Genomic DNA, 22,187 nt, shown 5'->3' on the forward strand with positions numbered 1-22,187 from the left:
CATCAGAAATCAACTTTAAGTTCTATGCAAACAGATTCATCCAGTGTTAATGTATCAGACACTGGAATGTACATGAACAGGCTGTGACACCATGACCTTGTTTTCTACCTAGATCTGTAATAATAATTAATTAATAGGTGATTGAGCCAATGGCATGTGAGGGGTTGAGGACCATCTGCGTTGGGTATCGTGACCTACCATGCAATCCGGAGCCAGACTGGGACAACGAGGCAGAAATAGTGACGGAGTTGACCTGCATCACTGTGGTTGGGATAGAGGACCCTGTGCGGCCTGAGGTAAAGCTCTGTGGAGCGTGAGCCTGTGTCTTAGCTGTAGTTTCAGCTGGTATGGTGAGTGTGTGTGGTCCATAATCTGAAATATAAAAATAATCAGCAGACTGTTTTTGTGTGAACAAATTTCCCTGTCAACTCTAAGGTGCCAGAGGCCATCTGTAAGTGCCAGCGTGCAGGCATCACGGTGCGGATGGTGACTGGCGACAACATTAACACAGCCAGGGCCATTGCTACCAAATGCGGCATCATCCATCCTGGGGATGACTTTATCTGTCTAGAGGGGAAAGACTTCAACCGACGAATCAGGAACGAGAAAGGAGAGGTAAGTTGGGGACCCCAGCGATTTACATGCAGAGTAAACTGCATTTAAAAATTTTTTTATATTGCTGCACTTAATCACGTCAACTAAAAATGGATGCTAAAAACCATGTTTGTGGTGGGAGGAGTTTACTTAATAACTGCACTGATTTGGCCAGTTTTGTGTGTACATTTAAAGTAAATAAATGTGTACTGAAAAATGCAGAAGCATTTTTATACCAACAGTCAGTGATGTGAGACAAAAAATGCTGCAATTCCTTTTATTTTAGAAGAGAAAACCAGGCAATTTGGTTTGTTCTCTGTTTATTCAGAATTTACATTTGCACCAGACACTAACATCTCTCCTTACACATCAGGAATGATACAGAATGCACTGGGTATCGTGAATATTGCACTGAAATGCTAGATTAGACTTAAGTAAAAAGTACCAGTTGCAACAGTACAAACATACTACATTATAAGCAAAAAGTCCTGCATTTCAAATTTTACTTTAGGGAATGAAATATTAATAGGTAAATATATTTGGAGTATCAAAAAATGAAAATACCTGTTTAGCAAAAAAATGTTCGCTGTAATCAAGCTGTTACTATATATTGTATTCAATAATACACAATTTAATGTGCCAAAGAATGGAAGCTCAGTATATGAGTTAAATGATGTTTACCTGCTATTTGGCCCGGAGGGGGGTGTCAGGCCATGTCAACATAAATCTTCAGTACCCCGCAATAAGCAATAATATTATTTCGGACTGTTCCTCAATTTTTCATTTTTTTGTGAAATATCGACTGTTATTTTTTTAAAAATAAGGGGTCACAAGTTTGAAGGGTTTGCTCTATAATGTGTTGTATAGTAAACACTTATTGTTCTTGTAAGGAAAGACTATAAAAATAAATATAACTTGTAACTACAGCTGTCAACTAAATTTAGTGGAGTAAAAAGTACAATAATTCCTTCTGAACTGTAGTTGAATATTTATACAAAAGTACAAGATTCTCAGAAATACTTAAAGTTTCTCAGAAGCACTAAGGAAGTTCTGGGACAAAAACCATTCTTAAAACATCTTTATTGGAGAGCCTTTCCTGGTTTTCTTGGAGTTATCTTTTCAGCAAATTATTATTGTTATACAGCAACTTTCCACCACTGTTACACTGTAAGCTATGTTGATGGCTAAAAACAAAAAACTAACAATGAAAAGAAACATTTCACCTCAGCATTTCAGGGACATCCATGCAAATTGTCCCAGTTAAAGATTTTTTTTTTTCAGTAAACCCCTGTTCAGTTGAATGGCAACAGTATATCCACTGCAGTTAGTGCAGACTATTAAAGCCACATCTTGCACAGGCATTGCTTTCATTTAACCTGTTTAACTTTATCATTAGAGTTTTGCAGAATGTTATGGATAGCTGCTGATTAGTGCTGTGACGCTACACTTTTCTACAGAAAGTGAAATGTCTGTTCGAATGCTGTGTGTAAATTTCCATTGTGTTTGTATCATTAATAAGTGCAGTCTGGTTAAACTGATTGCAGGAGAGCACTACATAAGAGCCAGTTTCTCGGTGTCTTTGTGTCCTTTTTTTAAATCTAGCTCCAGATCAACAGTGACATCTAGTGAAAGAAGGGAATGGTTAATGGGTTTGCTATTGCTCATCTTCACACACTCTGTCCCCCTTTTTCACCCCCATCTAACTGACAGATTGAACAGGAACGTATTGACAAAATCTGGCCCAAACTCCGCGTGTTGGCTCGGTCCTCGCCAACTGACAAACACACACTGGTCAAGGGTGAGTCTCAAGTTTACATATTACCCCAAACACTCATACATATTCTTTCAGTCACGCTTAGAGCTTATTTTTGTATCATATCTGTGTCTAGGGATCATTGACAGCAACATTATGGAGCAGAGGCAGGTGGTGGCAGTAACAGGAGATGGAACCAATGACGGACCAGCGCTGAAGAAAGCTGATGTGGGCTTTGCCATGGTAACGTGCTATCATATTCACCATTAAAGTGCATTTGGTGTTGAAGCCCTTCTGCAGTTACTCATTCATGTGTTACAGTAATCACAGAAGCACCGTATATAAATCCATTATGGGGATCAAATGCTCCTTAATGCACAACCATAAAAACAATAATTCTCTCTTACCCCACTTTGTTTTCAACAAAGTTTTCTAAATGTTATTTAAAACAACTGATATGTTCAAGTATACTTCAGGAGAAATATTAACCTTATAAATAATAAATGCATAATAAATATATTTAAAACCTCTTTTGATTTGGAACAAAAACATTTTTTCATAGCATGTATTTGATCTGGGCTGCAACTTTTGTTCACGTCAAGTGGTGGCACTTGGATGTAGGACAACATGATATTAAGAAAATAGCACTCCACAATAATTTGGATGCTTGACTGCATGAATCATGGCATGAATCTCTGTCTTCTCCTCTCTCTATCTCAATCTCTGTCAGGGTATTGCGGGAACAGATGTGGCTAAAGAGGCGTCTGACATCATCCTGACTGATGACAACTTCAGCAGCATTGTCAAAGCAGTGATGTGGGGACGAAATGTCTACGATAGCATCTCCAAGTTCCTGCAGTTCCAGCTCACGGTCAACATAGTGGCTGTCATAGTGGCCTTCACTGGGGCCTGCATCACTCAGGTAGATAGATTTATGAATAAACATACATGCTGACACACACATATGCAAAAGAAGCACATATACAACAGTAGGGTTGCCAACCTTCCCGTAAAATATGGAATCATTCTGTAATTGGAAACTAAAAGAACTGTTCTGTATTGAACTGATACAGGATGTGCTTTGTTCTGCATTTTTGAGAATTGTTTCAGTCCAAATCTATTGGGAAGAAATATTAGAGGTGATTTGTATATGATAGCAGGAAACTGTTCTGTACCCGTGACTCAGCCTGTCTGTCATGCGCTACAATGGAACTGTGCGTGACTCAGGACCACCGAGAAGCTCTGTCAGTGTTGCTGCGATACACCTGACAGGCAGGATTTTAAAAATGACCCTGGCAGCCTAGTCCACCGGCAAAAAACAATGAAAAGGTTGCAAAATTATAGAAGAGACTGGGAAAATGAATATAAATGGCTGGAATGTGTGAATGATAAGATGTACAAGGAGTACTGCACCATCTGCCAATAAGCCTCAATAATTCACAGAGGAATTTATGACATTAAACAGCATGTATGCAGAGAAAATCACAGACATCAACAGACATGTGGTCACTTTTTTTTTCTTTTAACATCACTCACCTGATAGCCGCTAAAACCAAGTGGCTGCTATAATTCTTTTTATGTATATTTGGGTTGCAAGGACAAGTTAGAAATAATTTTGTAGACACATTCAGTGACCTCCCCAGTCTAGGGGTGATATCACCACTATAGCTTCTCTTCATCGAAACTTGTACAGTATTAGTCCTTTTCAACCAAATGGAGTCTTTTGAAAAGGATGAACGAAACGTTAAAGTTCTATCTACAGTAGGTCGACCTCATCATCTGTGAGCCTCGGGTGTCCTTGACCCTGTCACTGGTTCACTGTTTGTCCTTCCTTAGACACTGTTGGTACTAACCACTACAGACCAGGAACACCCAGCAAGACCTGCAGTCTGGGGGATGATCTGACCCAGTCGTCAGCCATCACAGTTTTTCCTGCTTCCCACACATTGACTTTGAGGACTGAATGTTCACTTGCTGCCTAATATACCCCACACACTGACAGGAGCCACTGTAATGAGATAATGTTATTCACTCCACTTATCAGTGGTCATAATGTTATGGCTGACTGGTGTATATCTCCTCCAAAACATTAGAGGGCACACAAACCACATTTTGAGTACTACTCAGTTCACAGCTCAGCATTTGAGAGCGCGCAGGCACATATTTCTTAGAGCAGAATGAGATTTGAGAGCGAGGGGAGGAGAGAATCATGAGCATAGCAGATAATTTGAGTGAGCTGTGAGGATCCTCCCTCGCTTTCAAATCTGTTTCTGCTCTTATAAATCAGTGCCTGCACCCTCTCAAATTCTGATTTGCAAACTGAATAGCACTCGAAACTTGTTCTGTGCACTTTCAAAACTTTTTCTGCTGACAGAATTTCACTCAAAACCCTGTGGAGAAATCTGAGAGTGCAGAAATGAGCGCACACATGGCAAGGATTACCCTCTCAAATCAGATTCTGCTCTTTCAAGTCTGTGCTGACATGTGGACACAAAACTGACATATGGAGGTGCTTTTTTTGTGGGTGCTCATTATTCGACTATAGGATTAAACCCTGAAAAGCTCTGACTTCCTTTGTCCATGGCCTTTTCCCAAATAATTGTTCAGAGGGTGTAGTAAGTCTTTTCCATCAACAAAAGTTGGGACACCTGTAGGGAATTGTTTGCATCAGTTTTAAAGGCTTCATTTACTTCCACTGCAGCAGAAGAGATGGATGTTAACCTGTTACTTGATTTTTGAAAAAGGTTTGTGTTTTTTGTTTAAATTAATTTACATCAATTTCTAGGTTTTAGTGACTTTTTTCACCTCTGGCAGTTTACTTCTTAGATTTAAGGTTATATACTGGACTTGAACTGCTTGGACGTCAAAATGAAAACTGGAAAATTCAGGAGACCCCAAACATATGAACAGTGCTATAAGTATTAATATATCAGGTTGTTTGTACTGCAAAGGTCAGAGGTTAAACCAAGCTGTCTTGCCATGGTAACTTATGCTGCAGAGCAAACTTGTAAGAAGCAGCTACAGTCAAGTACTGGGATGAAAACACATTAAAGAACTAAATCCTCTTCAGCCAGGTAAAGAAAAAAAGCCCCAACAATGACTAAAGTTACTTACATAAAAAAGACATAATAGTCCTAAAACTGATATTTTTATTCTGTCCATGACTTATTACAATGGAAATAAATGTTACAGTCAATAACAACCAATATGCTGCAGTAAAAAAACCATTCACATCACCATCTGAATTGTAATTCTTAGTCTGAGGTATTAATAATTACTGACAGCGACAAGATCTTCCAGTTGGAGAAAAGAGCTACAGACATATTAACAAACTAAACAGAAGTGTTCCAGTAACATCAATACACCTCATTCTTTATAGGAGCTATACCCTGTTGGCATTGGCTTTCACTTGGTAATAAACTGCTGCAAATATGTAAAACATCACAGGACGCTGCTGTGGCCACAAGTTCGAACTACTGCCTACCATTTGGAAGTATTGCATGAACTACTGGTGATAAGTAGTGTTTCTCTGGTTCTTCTCATATTGAATGTAGCATCAGCCGCCCCTAAGTGGAACCTTCCACCTGCTCAGGTTACCATGGGGTGATCTAGGTCGATACAAACGTTCAAAGAGTACATGGTAACAAACAAAGCAATCATTTAAGACTTCTCTGTTACTACTGGACACACACACACAGCTATGAGTGCACCAGCCCTTCTCTACACACACACAGCTATGAGTGCACCAGCTTTTACAGAATTAAAAAGTCTCTAACAAACCTAATCGCATGCTTAATCACAGATCACATCTACATAAAACTATACAAATTAAACCAGTGTGTTCTCTTAATGATTTAAACTGACTGATAAATTAACAGAATAACTTAAACACCGGCCTCAAATTCATGATTTTACGCACACACAAAATGTTGGGAGTCAGAGTCTTGTGAAAATGGAGGGAAGCGACCTTTTCATACTCACAAGTGTTGGGGTTAGTGGAGCCAGACTCAGCTGAACATGGTTGCAAATGTCTCCACAGGACTCCCCCCTGAAGGCAGTGCAAATGCTGTGGGTGAATCTGATCATGGACACGTTTGCTTCTCTGGCCCTGGCCACTGAGCCACCCACTGAGGCCCTGTTGCTACGGAAACCCTACGGCCGGAACAACCCACTCATCTCGCTGACCATGATGAAGAACATCCTGGGCCATGGAGCGTACCAGCTGGTCATCATCTTCACCCTGCTGTTCATAGGTGCACACACACACAGCCTGAAATAACTGGCTTTGTTAGATAGATTTACTGTGAAATTCAGATTCTGGTTTTATTTCTGAATGCTATAAAAAAAGCAAATGAATAAAAGAAAATGAAACTGGACAGGTGGAGACACAGGCATGCGTTGTACACATCCATCTTAGCAGCTACAGTGTTAAGAAGCTACCCTCTGTTCGCCTTCCAGGTGAGCGCATGTTTAACATTGACAGCGGCCGCAACGCTCCGCTCCACTCCCCTCCCTCTGAGCACTATACCATCATCTTCAACACCTTCGTCCTCATGCAGCTTTTCAATGAGATCAACGCTCGCAAGATCCACGGAGAGAGGAATGTCTTTGACGGCATATTTGGCAACCCCATCTTCTGCTCCATCGTTCTGGGGACCTTCGCCGTACAGGTAATTCTGTAATGCCTTTTAATGGTTTTCTGTAGTGTTTGAGAATATTTTGAATTGTTGCTGTTTGTGTGTGTGTGTGTGTGTGTTTAGTTTTTTTGTTTTTTTGCATATTAGCTTTACTCTTTAGTAGTGTAGCTACAGACATGAAGTGCAAAGTTAAAGAGAGGCATGACATGCAACAAAGGTCCCTGACTGGAATCAAACCAGTCAGGATGTACTTATACTATGTGTGCAGTTATATGGTACAGTGTTGATTGCCGGATGCCTCCTGAGTTTTTTATAGGTTCATTTCAGAGGCCAGACTGAACAGAACAATGTACATGCTCTACCAATGAGTTGAAATGTCCATTAATGGTAAAAGTACTGTAATATTGTTTTACTCAAACTAAATATTGCCATGGTACAGGAACTGTCAGTATCCAAATCTAATCGGAATCCATTCAATTATTAGTATTATTATTCCACTTATTATCAGAGGTATTATTTTAAGTCTGTGTTTATTACTGAGGTTGTAGTTTGCAGTGGTGTTGAACTGGACCACATTATATTGAGAGGTGATTTAATATTTTGCCCACCCCATTTACAAATATCAGGGGGGAAGAATATTAGATGCACATTTCAATATGATGCACCACCAACAGTTGCTACAACCTTGATAGCTGACAGTTAAATTGACAGCTGACAGCTTCTCTAAGGCAGAATATGTGGTAGAGCTGTTGTACTTGATTGCATTAGATTGTATAATGTAGATGTATCTAATAAAGTGGCCAGTGAGACAATACACAGTGAAAGAATGGGTAAATCTAAGGTGATACTGCTGATACTGATAATAATGACTGAGCAAAGCAACATGTAAGCATAATAACAGACACTGAACACTGTGGGTGCAGCCTCCAGATTGAAGGTTGTGTTTGAATACAAGTCAGCAGTGGTTTGTAGAAAACCACAAGGTTGAGGAAGAGGAAGAGAAGTTGTGCTCTTAAACCGGTCGATAATATGCAATACAATAGCACATTGTATAATGTTTTATTTATATATGATAATTAGTCATTTTTAAAAAAATATTCAGCCTTGAATATATTTTGTGTTTGTTATCTGTTAAGGGTTTCAGGGTTTAGGCACTGCTCTAGTGCACAAAAATGATTTCACTTTAATGCAGCCAAATCTATGCAAAAGTGCACTTTTACTGTAAGTGGACATCTCAACAATTTGGCAGAGACTTGTACAATAATTTAAAAACTGGGCAGTCAGTAGAAAAGCTTGCTTTTTGTAGGGTGGTGCAGTGGTTAGCATTGTCGCCTCACAGCAAGGAGGTTATAGGTTTGAACCTCATGGCTGAATGGAGCCTTTCTGTGTAGAGTTTGCATGTTCTCCTTATGCCTGTGTGGCATTGGCTTAGGTTGATTTGCAGTTCTGAACTGCCCATATGTAGGTGTGAATGTTTATCTGTCTCTGTGGGTGAATCCCAATTCCACTAACTGCATCCATGTTTCCCTCACTTGTGTCTTTTCCTTGTGTCTTAGTCCCACCCACATAAGATGTGAGGAGGAAACTGACATGAGACGTCCTTGTCTCTGATCCTTCATGTGAATCATCCAATCACAAATTGATTTCCAATAAAGGGGCATGTCAATCCATAAAGGATACACTTGTGTGTCCTCGGTTATAGCTCCTCCAGGCAGCCTCCTCACTCCTAAGTCTTTGCACCTCAAAGCAGAAATAAAAGCTTTTGGATGTCCTTCATCGTGGAGGGCCGGAATAACTTCTGCATTGAGTGAGGATTGAGGACAGAGGTACAATATGATAAGGGAATTGGGATTCACCTTATGTGTCATCCCTGTGATAGACTGGTGACCTGTCCAGGGAGTACCCCGCCTCTCGCCCAGTGTCGGCTGAGAATGGCTCCAGCCCCTGTGACCTCTGGAGGATAAGCAGTATAGATATAGATAGCATAAAGAAACAGTAACATTTTAATATTAGACCATTAAGGTCAAAGGTAGGTTACAAAGCAGCAGATATTTGAAGTGTAAAGGATGGAAAGAGATGGAGTAAATTTATGTAACCAGGTAACTGTAGTTGTTAGGTGACTGGACTGTGTTTTAGTGGGTGCTGTTTCTGGCAATGGCCTGAGCTGTCTTGGTGACCTTCTTAGGCTGTAAATGTACAAAAAAATGAACATGATCCTGTGACCTGATTGTACCTGGTAACACAAGTCCAGATTTAAGAAACCAAACTGTAATGGCCACATGAGGACTGTTTGTTCAGTCAACCTAATGTGAGTACACACCATTGAGCAGGGAACACTGAGTACACAAAAACTTAGAGAAGCAAACAATGGCAGAGTGTGAGAAGAAGAAGGATATTTTCCGAAGCTATTCGGTGTTTGGCAGCAGTCTGGAGAGAATTAAGAGAAAAAGAGAGCTGAAGAGGGATGGCAGCGATTCGAGTGCAAGAGCAACAACAGCTCAGAGGAGCTGGGAAGAGAAGAGATGGGAGACAGCTGAAGACGGAAAGTAGCTTGAGACAGATGAGAGAGGGTGTCCCTCCTTCCTGCATTATTACTGCATGTGATACACTCTATATTGTAGTCCCACTGGGATTCACGACTGTGCAGTTTGGAGTCAAGAAGATAGTGTCACTCTGATCAGGCTTGTTCCTGGTATAAATGATCATGCTGTTATGTAAAATGCTGCCGCTATGTCCTCTGAGGAGCACAGTGTTACTGTGGGCCATGTTTAAAGATGCAGACTGGAAAGGACAGAACTGGGTGTGTTATGTTGGAACATTACTAATACGGACCAGTTCTATAAAGTCATTTAATATGTCATTTTTACACAGTGACACAAGGCAGAGAGGAATGATTTTTATGATCAATGTGGCTAAGGTTATGTGTGCAGAACATATCTGAATTCACTTTAAGGCGTTAACGTCTGTTAATGTTTCCTGTAAAATAGATTAAAATGATATAAGGATTTCTCTTGAGAGTGGTCCCAATTCTTTTTTTGTATTACTCAGTTTTATCACTTTTGCCAAGGAGGCCAAGTTTTCACCTGAGTATGTTGGTTTGTTCACAGCACAACTCAAAAAGTTATGAATAATGATATAATGCATTTGATTACATTTTTGGAGAGGTAAGGTATGGCACACTTCTGGCGACAAACTTGATTCTTGATTGTCCTCATAAATCTTTACAGATCCATCTTGGCAACTTATGTTCATGTCACACAATAGTTGTGTGAGATACAGGTTCCTTTGCATGGCTGCAGCAATAGGTCCATTTTCTTTTAGACTAAACTCGTAACTAGTGGTGCGCCATCTGTCATCCTGGTCTGGTGCCCCATCAGCATTTCTATATGCCACAAGATTAAATTTCTCCTCACTCTATCAGGCCTAGCATCCGTAGGTTGCCTAGAAATCTGTTAAAGTTAATCATTTTTCTCGCTCTCCGAGTGGTGCTTGTTTTTATCATTTGTTTTCACAATTGCTCTTTCAAACTAACCAGAATGCTATTATACTAATTATTATAGTTTATGAATTTGTTATTGATGTGTTTAAGTTAATTCTTCCTCTTACAAATGAAAAGTTGAATTCATAAGCAATAAGAAGAACCTTTCTCAGTTTGATATGTTCATATTTTAGTGTCACAACCTTAGTGTTGACTGCTGGTATGACTGATAGCTTGTGGTAGCGATTGTTAGTTAATGTAGGAGAATTTGTGTAGATATTGCTATGTAACTGAAATCTCTCTACCTGTACAAATGTTGTACATGATATTGTAGCTTGTCACAGAAAACAAGATATGAATGAACATGTCACTAGGAGACATGTTTGTAGTTTCCTGCTTAACAGCAGCTCTTAAGCATTCTAATTACACAGTAACGTGCCCAGAGAGAAACAGCAAATACCAAAACTACAACATGTAATTTTTACGCTCCAGCTTTGCATTAATGTTATTCTAATGAGACATGTGGTAATTAGTTGGGTTTAGCGGTGCTTGTAGTCATTTTTGTTACCTTTGGACCGGACCAGGCTAGCTGTTTCCCCGATTTTCAGTCTTCATGCTAAATTAACAGTCTCCTGGCTCCAATTTCATATTTAATGGACTGACATGAGAATGGTATTGATCTCCTGATCTAACTTATAATAAATAAGCATATTTCCTGCCTTTAAAAAAAATGTTCAAGCTAAAACCAAATCTTAACACTGAAGAATGTTTATGCATGGCTATAAGAATACTGTATGTGTAAAATGACCCCATTCTTAGAATTTTGATACATTTAAGGCCAACTTCTACTCTGTGCAGCTTTATACATACCAACACTTTCTAGTATACTCTGTGTACACATACATACGTTTTACCTTGTGTTAGGCAAGTCAAAAGACAGGTGTGATCAAGATAGCCATTACCCCAACCTCATAGTATATAACTCTTCTAGGGACTGCAGAGATTACAGTAATAATGCCACTTTGTATTTCCTACTTGGAATCGTGACAGACTAAAAGAGGTACTGAATGTTGACACATCCTGGTGTTGTTTTTTTTACAGCACATACTGTGCTGGTACAGCAGCAGCAGAGCTAAATGGTGCAAGTGATGGCTTCTCCCACCACACTGTGTTTGTATGTGTCACAGTAATGATGAACCTCCTTGTGTTTTTGTTGCAGATCGTGATCGTGCAGTTTGGAGGGAAACCCTTCAGCTGCTCCCCTCTCAACATAGAGCAGTGGCTCTGGTGTCTGTTTGTGGGAGTTGGAGAGCTGCTCTGGGGGCAGGTAAGCAGCTCTTCAGCCTGCTGAGTCAAACCACACTGAGCAACTGTAAGCTGACTGTATGTTTTATCTAGAATTTCCACTGAGGTGAGGCTAAGGAGCTATTTTGACAAGAACTTAGATAACACTTCTAATTTATTCTATTCTGTGCTGAAACCTACAGTTGAAATAATGTGGCTTTATCCAACCATCACATGTCTGATGATTGGAAAAGCTCACAGCTGGTCATACAAGCTAGTCACATAGCACAATACAAGTGTCGTTTAGGCAAATAATAATGCAACATACCTGGCTTCCAGGTGATTGCCACAGTGCCAACAGAGCGACTGCCATGTCTGAAGGAGGCAGGGCTAGGCCTGGAGCCTGGGGAGGAGGAGGGGGAGGAGCTGGCAGAGGATGAGGAGGAGATAGACTGCGCTGAGAGAGAGCTGCGCCGCGGACAGATCCTCTGGTTCAGAGGCCTCAACCGCATCCAGACACAGGTACTGTCTGACTGGACCTCTGATACATACCAGAACTAAAAGGGTTTCACAGGAATGCACTCACACAAATGCACACCAATATCCAGAACCACAACCAGTTTCATGTGGTCATGACATACAAGCAGTTTGTTTAGGTTTAGGGTGAATTACACATATGTGACAAATATGATGAAAACAGGATACACAAAAATCAAAGACAATATCGCTGTATGTACCATGAAAAACATAAGAATTAGAATATGAATATCTACATTTTGCACTTTTTAACCAAGACATTTATGGTATAATGCTAATTATTGTGGGGGGATATTGTTGCCTAAATAAACTGCCAGTATCACGGCCTTCACAAACTAACATAAGCGACTTACGGAAAGAAAGAACTCTTTTAAGAGATATCCTGCATTTTTGACTTCTCTGACAGACAAACAGTTTTAGTAAAGTCTAAAAACTGTATTTGAATGGTTCTTACTCTTCAAAAGCCAAGTCTCTCTCATCCTGTCTGTGCTGTTCTTCTGACTTGTGCCAAACATAATGTTTTTCTCTCCAACACAGCTGTTCTGCTTAAACAACATGAAATGACTTTCTCCAACTTTGAAGTGGTTATTTTAGATGCTCCCAAGCATCGTGGCAGATTATAAATGCTGTGAGTGTGTTTGTGTGTATGTGTGTGGGTGTCGCTGCAGCGGCACTTGCGTGTTACTACTCACAGGCCAACGCTGTGCAGACAGACTGTTCACTTGTTTGATTACTTTAACTGGTTGGTTTTCACGCTGCTTTGTGTGAGAATGGACATTAAGACAACAAAACAGCATCAGCATGAAGAAGATTCTCCAAAGCAGTGTTACAGAGCCAGTCCAGATTTTTTGCTGAAGTGCCTGTTTTTGCCTAAAGTGGTCAGTTTTTCATACAGAGGGTTTGGTCTGAGTGTGCAGACAACCAATACACATGCAAGCACACACATACGACCCCATAGAAACATACAGTAAACATTTATAACTATTCCTTAATGCTGCAGTGCATATCACTGATGCACATTTGCCATCAAAAGGACTAAAAGGACATTTCTGCTGGGGCCACTGCACACACATGCACGCTCAGACCAGCCCCTCCTGCCCTTACTGAGTGCTGCTGTTTTGTCTCTGTCCTGCAGATGGAGGTAGTGAGCACATTCAAGCGAAGTGGTTCGTTTCAGGGAGCGGTGAGACGGCGCTCCTCCGTGCTCAGTCAGCTGCACGACGTAAACACTATCTCTACCCCCTCTCATGTAGCTCTCTCCACCGCAACAGCAAATACCAGCCCAGCCCCTGGGAGTGAGTCTGCTGAACGCATGTACACACACACACACACACACACACACACACACACACGTATACCTGCATTCACATTTGCACTTAATTTCTCTCTCTCTCTCACACACCCGTTCACAGACACAAACACACACTGTGCTGCACGGCACGTGGACTGCAGTAATACTCTCCATGGTTGTGTCCCCTCTGGCTCGCTCGCTGCCTGTGTGTGCAATGTCTCCTCTATTCTTTTTTCTTATTCTCCCCTTCAGACAGCACCCAGGCCCGACCGGCTGTGTAGTTCTGGTCTGATCTGGTCCAAATCCAGTTCTATTCTCAATCCAGACTTTGTTTTGTTGTTGAGTGTTGGTCGGTGCAGGAGGTGCCTTGCTGTTCTCTCTCTGTCTCAGGTGTCCTGGCAGAGATGGAGCAGCACTGAAAGAAACCAGCAGAAAGGAGGAGATGCAAATTCAAAAGAACAAAAAGAAGGAATTGAAACACTGAAAACAGTTAACTTTACTCCGACAAGAGGTATGATGCAGAGGTGCATCATAAAGTTCAGAGAGCGAATGGCAGCTCCTCCTGCACCGTGTGTTTTTTCCTGTCTGTGAATGAGGTCAAGCATGGTTACTATGATTGACCCCTGCTGTAAACATTTCTAATGTAAAGGAGTCATTTCTTTTCTCTAACAACCCAGAGAATATAGTATTGCTGTAAGAATACTGACTTGTATTATACTGTAGAAAATGCTATGATTAGATTTCACTGCAGTAGAATTCATGCTCATAACCAAATGGCTTTGATTTTTGCAATTCTCTAAATTGTAAACCTTCGAGTATAAAAGCCCCATAACACACTGCTGTTTCCAAGACTACAGTTAAAAAAGTTCCCTCTTGCTCTATCAGTCTTGCTTTCTTTCTCCTTCTTCTGCTCCTCTCACTTTTGTTTGGTGCTGCAATTGTTGTCAACTGGCTATTTCTGTAACAGTATTTTCAGCTCTGATGTGAGACGTTTGGTCCCCTGATGTCTTCAAAAAGTCCTGATTTTTCTCTCTGTCCAGTCTGCTTGTTTTTTTGTTTTTTTTTTTACCCCCGTCACAGTTCTCTCCTCTTTCTTTTATATTTATGATATATTACAGGTTCCCTGTTTGCTGAAATACTCTGTGAAATGTGTTTTAATTGTTCTTCACAAGTAGAGTTGTTCTTTTGTAGAGGTATTTAGATTTTACCAGATCTAAATACAGGCTCTTGTGTAGCGTACTGATAAGATTTCGTTAGTAGGTTTCTCTTCATTTGTTTTGATCTTTCTCTTTTTTGTCTTACTTTGTCCTTCACCTCACCCCTTTTTGTCATCCTCCCATCTCCTTACTAGAGTGGCTTCCATACCTCATGTTTCCTCTTTATTTCTTTGTATGTCAGTTCTGTGCGTCTGTTGGCCAGTGGGTTTACCTCTGTGCATTTGCTCCGTGGTTTGGCTTCTGGGCGTTTCTGTCAGCGTGCGAGTGCGTGCACCTGTGCTTGAATGCTTGTGTATGATCGTGTGCATGCATGCGTGTGGTTGTGCTTGTCTCTACATTCGATTGTTTTCATCTGCCTTCTCAGTTGCTTCTTGTTACCTTGCTTGCTCTCTTACGTCCATGCTTCTCTTCTTCCATTCCACGCTGCCTTCCTCCCACCTTGCTCCATCACCTATAGGTGTAGATACAGAGAGGCCCGAGCCGGCGCTGCTGACAATCTGCTGTTGTGACACACACTAGGAGATATTCTGGGGCTTTGTTCAAGCACTTTGGAAACAGATTCTTTTCTCCATCATTTTATAACATTGAACAACAATGCTGCAACACTGACTGCCTGATAGTAAAGACAGCTTTTATGACAAAGGTGTGGAGGGAGTGATCTACAGTCAAACTGGTGTTCAGGTCCCACTACTGCTAGCTCATTGCTCACTTTTTCCAAGTATTTGTCCTTAATTCAGAGAGCTCACTGTGCCCAGATCTGTTACTCAAAAGGAGTATGATCCATACTGCAATTTCAAGTCACTTTCTTGTGGTTCAGTTCCTGATAAGAATACAAATGGATTTAGACAAACAAACAGGACAAGGAGGGAATATGAAGCAACAAGTATTAAATTTAAGTTTAATGCAAACCAGGTTTACTTCTCTGAATCACTTGATGTTATATGGATAAAATGTACGCTTCTTTCCCTTTGCTTCAGATTTCAGGATGGAGTTTACAAAAAGACAGAATTCAGATAGTGTCACATTTCTAGCCACATAAAAGCATATACAACTTCACTGAGCTTAAAGGATATGTCTGGTGATATTCTACTTATTTTTATTGTCAGTAAATTTCATGAAAGACCAATACCAACGATGAAGGCACCCTGCTAACAAGTATTGCCTCTGTAATGCAAAACTTCCATCCATCCATCCATTTTTTAAACCGCTTAGTCCCAAACGGGGTCACGGGGGGCTGGAGCCAATCCCAGCCTGCTGCGGGCGAGAGGCGGGGTACACCCTGGACAGGTCGCCAGTCCATCGCAGGGCTAATGCAAAGCTTGATATCTCTTATTCCTCTGTGTCACAGAGTTCCATTGTTGAGCAAAACATATTAACAAGGCTAAAAGTCCAGCGGCTTGATAGCAGCTCTGTGAGGCTGTACACTGCACAGCTTCAAGCTAAATGCTATTGTCAGCAAGCTAACACACTCAGTGACAATGGTACCATGCTGATGTTTAAAAGGCTTAATATTCACCATCATAGTTGTTAAGTATTAGCATTACCGCTAATTAGCACTAAAGACAAAGTAAAGTTGGGACTCATTAGTTGTGCAAGTATCTGGATGTATTAGAGAAAATACAAGTTTTGACCTGATAATAATGCTAGATGAAAATAACACACACCAAAGTTATTAAAATCCATCCTGTTGGGGACTTGAATGTCTGCACAAAATTTCCTGGCAGTACATTCAGTAGCTGATGTCGTCCTGCTGTTGGCGCTAAAGGAAAAGTCTGGGGATCACCAATGATCATCCTCTTTCTGTAAACTATGAGCATCTGTATAAGATTTCATGGGAATTCATCTAATATTTGTTGAGATATTTCATTTGGTCCACAGTGGTGGACCAGCACTGCCATGAGTAAGCATAAGCATAAAGTTTATTGCCAAGTATTATCAAATATACAAGGAATTTGACTCCAGCCCAATGGCCCCCAATGTGCACAACAATAAGTCTGAATAAATACAGAATATATACAAGTTAAAAGAGCAAAACATAGACTCACTGTTCATCAGTGTAATGGCCCAGGGGAAGAAGCTGTCTCTGTACAGTGACCTGTAGCGCCGTCTAGAGGGGAGGATTTCAAACAGTTTGTGACCAGGATGTGAGGGGTCTGCAGAAATCCTCTCTCCCCTCCTTTTGACCTGTGAGGTGTACAGGTCCTCCATGGAGGGCATGCTGGCACAGATGATATTTTCCGCAGTCCTGACTGTTTACTGGATTCTGTTCCTGTCCTGTTTGGTTGCCGAGCCATAGTGCAGAGAACAGACTCGATGATTCCCCTATAGAACTGAATCAACAGCTCCTGAGGCTGGGTGAACTTCCTGAGCAGACGCAGTATGGCTAAAAAGAAAAAAAATTGGTGAGCTACACTGCATCACTGGTCAACGTGTTCCTTCACTACCATGAACACACACGTCCCTTTATTTTGACTCTGCCACACACACTGTCCTGCAGCAGATAAATAATTCACTAGTGCATCAGATTGTTCTCAGAAAATGCACAGTTTCTTCCTGTTTGAGAAAAATGTGTTAAAAACTACAGTGGACAGCTGTGTTAGGAAATTATTAACCCTTTTTTGAACATTTATGACCCATTTTTAAAGGCTTGGGGCTGAGTGCCACAGTAGGCAAGTCAAAAGAATCAAAAGATGGACTAATATATTGATGGGTTTTGTCATTTTAGGGGATTTGGTTACAGTACCGGAAACACAGAATATCACCAGACTTAACCTTCAAGTATTTTCCTATGATTGCCTGAAATCTGATGATAGCGTATGGGAATTGTCATACAATAAACACATACTGCAAATATACTGCTCCTGCTACACTGCTGCTCGTCCATTACTATACTCCACCACCCAGAGTTCTTTGCAAAGCAGACCCAGCCCTCAGACTGTGCCCCCATAAGTCCAGATGTCAGTATTATCACTTCCCTGAGTTTTATGCCTTTACAGCTAAATCTATCATAAAATGTTTTCAAAAACAATGTAATATTATATGTAAATATATAATATTAGATGCCTCTGTTTCATGCTTTCATCCACCTGAGCTATGCTAGACCTTATAGTTGGTGATCTATGGATCCAGTTTGTTTTCATTTCACACTGAGCTAGTTCAAAACTATAGTAAAGCTCAGACAAAAGAAGCATATAAGAGTTTACTTTGGTCAGGAAAGATATGAGGAATATCTAGGCCAAATCTCAAATCTATCCTCAGCTCCTCAATTCTTTGCTAAAGTTCTTTCATATTCAAAAAGAAGACTTAAAGATGTCACACTCAGTTTTTGCTCCTTGAATGCGATGTGAGTAGGATATGAGGTGATTATGCATTGAATTGAGGAAGGGTTGCTGAGGTGTTGCTATGGATTAGTTATCACATATCAAGGGGTGAGTGCAGCCCAGAGTTGGGACACACTGTAAAAAATGGGAGCCATTAACCAGTCATCTTACCTCACAGCTTCTTCCTCTATTTATGTTGCAGTTTGTTCTCATCGCAGTTTTTTTGCACACAGCAGCCTCTCTACCTTCCAGCACCTTTTCCTTCTCGTACATTAACCATCATCGTTTTTCCATCAAGCAATGCTGAAACAGCCAACAGGGAGAGAGGGAGAAAGAAAGAAAGTGGGTGAGAGAGATAAGTAACAGCAGTGCCCTGACCTCTTGGCCTCTCTGGTCACACTTTGGGCGTTATATACTCGAAAGTTTACTCTTTCCATGGGGACAAAATGAAAACAAACTAAGAGCTGATGAAGTGAGAAAGTAACATTCTGAAACCTTCTTAGGCTGCATGAGGTGTTTTTCTACTGTCTGACAGGCTCTTTGGAAAAACAGATAAGCACTGAACCTACTGCTTGACTGTCTGTCTGTCTTCTGTCTGACTGTCTGTCTATCATATATGCCAGAGTCATATATAGAGGCTTCTTCTAGTTTGGCCAGCTGCAGCATTGACTTCCATTCAGCTGCCTGACCATCCACCTGTCATAATCACAGTTTGGACACCAGTCGGTGTTGCAGTCGACATGAAGCTTCCACTCTGTTGATCTCATTTGGCCAAACTGTCTCTATGTAGGGCTCTGCCTGCCTGTGCCTGTCAGTATATTTGCACTGAACTGTCTTGTTTCTTTTGAGCTCATGCTGCTTCTTTTTCTCTGTTTGGGCTTGGGGGAAGGGTGCATGGACCAACTGCCATGGCAAAGGAATGTGTTTATGCACGCATACACCATACACTGCATAATACACCTTGAAGTCTACTCAGACCACACTCAGCTGTGTGTGTGAGACAGAAAGGGAGTGTAAGTGAGACAGATCTGATTCAGCATGAACTGGCTGCCTCTCTATGTGCGACAGGGCTGATGCCCCAGCTTCACTCCGACTTTTCAACCAATCACCTTCTGTTTCTAGTAATCTAACCTGTTCTGTTCTAACTTGCTGATTTTCTGTGATGCCACCTTTCTGTTTTGCAAGACTTGTTTTTTTTTTATATCCTGCAGTTACTTCAACATCAGCATCAGCATCATTTCAGTCTCTTTGCTCTGTCTCTCACTGCTGTATGGCCGCAGTACATTTTTCACGTGTGTGTGTGTGTGTGTGTGTGTGTGTGTGTGTGTGCAGAGCTGCTGACTTACTAACTCACAGTTTAGCTGTTGATATGTTGGCTCTCTTTAACAAACAGCACCCATGACAACTGTTCTATGCATGCAGATGTCAACCTCTAAGCTGCACGATGTGGGACCAACTCAACTGTTGACACTGCTGCTACACGCATGTGTGTGTGAGTCTGTGTGTAGGTGGTCACTGCTATAGGTTCTTGCCAATTTCTTATTTTATTGTACATTAAACTAACAACCTGCTTCTACTCCATTTGTGCCTACCTGCCGCTCTCACCTGTGTGTGTGCCTGCATGTGATACAGTGTGTTGAGGTACGAGTGTTTTCCCCACAAACACAGTATCTACCCCGACACACACATTCAGCACGTGTGTATGATGTGAAGCTGTAGCTTCTGTGGTCTTTGTCATGGTGGCTACTGAATGCTCTCATCTTCTGAGTTCTGACTGCTGTGTGAGAACTGACAGAAACATGTCATTAGCAGCTCATTTTACAACCTTGTTTTGTTTTGTTTTCCACTTTTGTCTGTTGGAGACATACAGGATCAGGTGGACTCTCTGTTGATACTGAATTAGTCAAGATATTTGTGTCATCAAGGTTACAATAAGATGATTACAAAGTTTAGGAAATAATAATATATATGATATCTAACAAGAATAATATGATGCATTCGAATTGGATCATGCACTTTGTACAAACTAAAGGAGGAAAATCCCTCCTGAAAGAACATTATGGAGGAGACAAGACTTAAAAACATACATCTTGGTACTGAAGTAATGCAGTAGCAAGATGACAATGTTAAACCTGCCGTTAAAGTTGGTGATATTACCAAACTCATGCAAAGATGTTGTCTGTCATAAATGTTATTATTTACGACAACATTTTTTAATGTAATGATAACAGATACATTTTCTTCAAATGTGCAGTTGTCCTGCTTGAACAGGACCACTTGTTAACCTTCTTACACAACAATCCTGTGAAAATTGTGCTTTATCATGTAATTTTTATTATCCTTGTTATTATGTGTCCCCTTTTTGGCATTCAGATTTTTCAGTAAAGACAGTTGAGAGTTAGCTGTAAGCCAGTTAGCTTAGCTTTAGCATAAAAACTGGAAGCGGGGGGAAAATGCTGCTTGGCTCTGTCCAAATATAACACAAGCCACCTGTTGAGGGTGTTCAGCATCCTAAAGCTTAACACACATATCACCTAACGACAGCATCCACAGCTTCGTTCCAGGTGTCTAAACAATCCACCCAGCAGCCCCTCTTGAGGTTGGGTTGTGCCTGAAAATAAGCTGTTTGTCTGACATGTACAAAATTTTTCCCCACTGATTTTTAAACAGAGAAGTTATAACTTGTTAATTAGTGAGCTTCAAAACTGCTGGTGAACAGATTGTTACTTTCTAATATACTAGCTGTTTCCACCTGTTTCCAGTCTTTATAGTAATTAAGCTAAACTAACTGGTCGCTGGCTGTAACTTCATATTTATCACACCAGCATGAAAGTGATGACAAGCCTCCCATAAAACGTTTGCCAACAAAGCAAGTAATTGTATTTCACATGTATAAAAATATTCCTTTAGAACCACTGCCCATTTTGGTTTAATCCAGACACTAAGATTATTTCATGTTTCAGAGTAGTTCTCGGTCAAATAAAACAAAACAAACTGAAACACCAGTGTGACCATTAGAAATTATTTGGTATAAACTGATTGTAACCACCTGGCCCTGAGTGTCTGTCTGTCTTTCTGTCACTTTGGAGGACAGTGGGTCTGTCTGTCTCTGGGTTTCCCAAGTCTTTTTGCCCTTTCTTAGTCTGACACTCTCCTCTCTCTTTCTTGTGGCCTCTCTCTCTCTCATCTTCCTTCCTTTCATCAGATGCGAGTGGTGAAAGCATTCCGTAGTTCGCTGTATGAGGGCCGGGAGAAACCGGAATCCCGCAACTCCATCCACAACTTCATGGCCCACCCGGAGTTCCTCATCAATGACCTCATCCACAACATCCCGCTGATTGACGACACTGACGTGGACGAGGAGTCAGAGCTCAGCAGATACCAGCACCTGCACCCGGCCCTCCGCAAGCCGCCACCGCCTCCCACGCAGCCCCCAGCCCGTGTCCACCCCACTCGCCCTTACCGCCAGTACAGCCTCCCGGTGACCCCGTGCAACCGAAACAACAACAACAACAGCAGCAGCAGCAGCAGTATCAGTTCAACGGTCACCCACCACAACGAAAACAGCACCAACTGGAACCCACATCATCATCATCACCATCACCATGACCATCATGGCAGGGAGAGGCAGGTGAAACCCTCTTCCCCTCACTTGGCCCACCTCTATTGTGTGGTGACCTCTTTATAACTGAGCTGGATGTGGGTCAGGGGAAGAGGAGCAGGGGAACGAATTCTTGGGGAGCAGGAGAGAGGGCTAAGGACACACTCATGACATTTTCATCCTATCTCCTAGACAACAAGCTAAACAGGAGGGAGTGACGGACGAGGAGGGCACAGGAGGGAGTGGACAATGGCTGGAAACTTCTGCTTGCTACTCCCTGAGAACATTGAGACTTTCCCTCCCTTCACCCTTGCTCCAGCCCTCTCAGTCTGACCCTCTGACACCACCACCCCTCTGCCTCTCTCCCCCAACCGCCCCACCTTGCCTGTCGCGCACACTTGTCACACACATGCACAGGTCTGCTCTCAATGTGTTGTCCTGAGCAACGAAGGGTTGGGGAGGGAGGGGGGGGGGA

General features: G+C 41.5%; 1 protein-coding gene across 6 annotated transcripts in view; it reads left to right on the top strand.

Moving 5' to 3' along the window:
- Positions 1 to 22,181, top strand: part of atp2b3b (ATPase plasma membrane Ca2+ transporting 3b) — a 58,097-nt gene extending 35,916 nt beyond the window's left edge. For 4 of the 6 annotated variants that reach the window (XM_020617199.1, XM_020617198.1, XM_020617200.1 and 1 more), the window contains 10 exons: positions 138 to 296; positions 436 to 615; positions 2,305 to 2,392; positions 2,484 to 2,590; positions 3,078 to 3,269; positions 6,387 to 6,600; positions 6,806 to 7,017; positions 11,682 to 11,789; positions 12,086 to 12,268; positions 21,317 to 22,181. In XM_020617199.1, the coding sequence (XP_020472855.1) occupies positions 138 to 296; positions 436 to 615; positions 2,305 to 2,392; positions 2,484 to 2,590; positions 3,078 to 3,269; positions 6,387 to 6,600; positions 6,806 to 7,017; positions 11,682 to 11,789; positions 12,086 to 12,268; positions 21,317 to 21,799 (1,926 nt within the window). In that variant the 3' untranslated portion in view covers positions 21,800 to 22,181. Of the gene's footprint in view, positions 1 to 137; positions 297 to 435; positions 616 to 2,304; positions 2,393 to 2,483; positions 2,591 to 3,077; positions 3,270 to 6,386; positions 6,601 to 6,805; positions 7,018 to 11,681; positions 11,790 to 12,085; positions 12,269 to 13,418; positions 13,579 to 21,316 lie in introns of all 6 variants that reach the window. The other 2 variants (XM_020617202.1, XM_020617203.1) reach the window with 1 other exon arrangement.
- The last annotated feature ends 6 nt before the right edge of the window (positions 22,182 to 22,187 follow it).

The sequence above is a fragment of the Monopterus albus genome, unplaced genomic scaffold (assembly GCF_001952655.1).
Source record: "Monopterus albus unplaced genomic scaffold, M_albus_1.0 scaffold187.1, whole genome shotgun sequence".
NCBI lineage: Eukaryota > Metazoa > Chordata > Actinopteri > Synbranchiformes > Synbranchidae > Monopterus > Monopterus albus.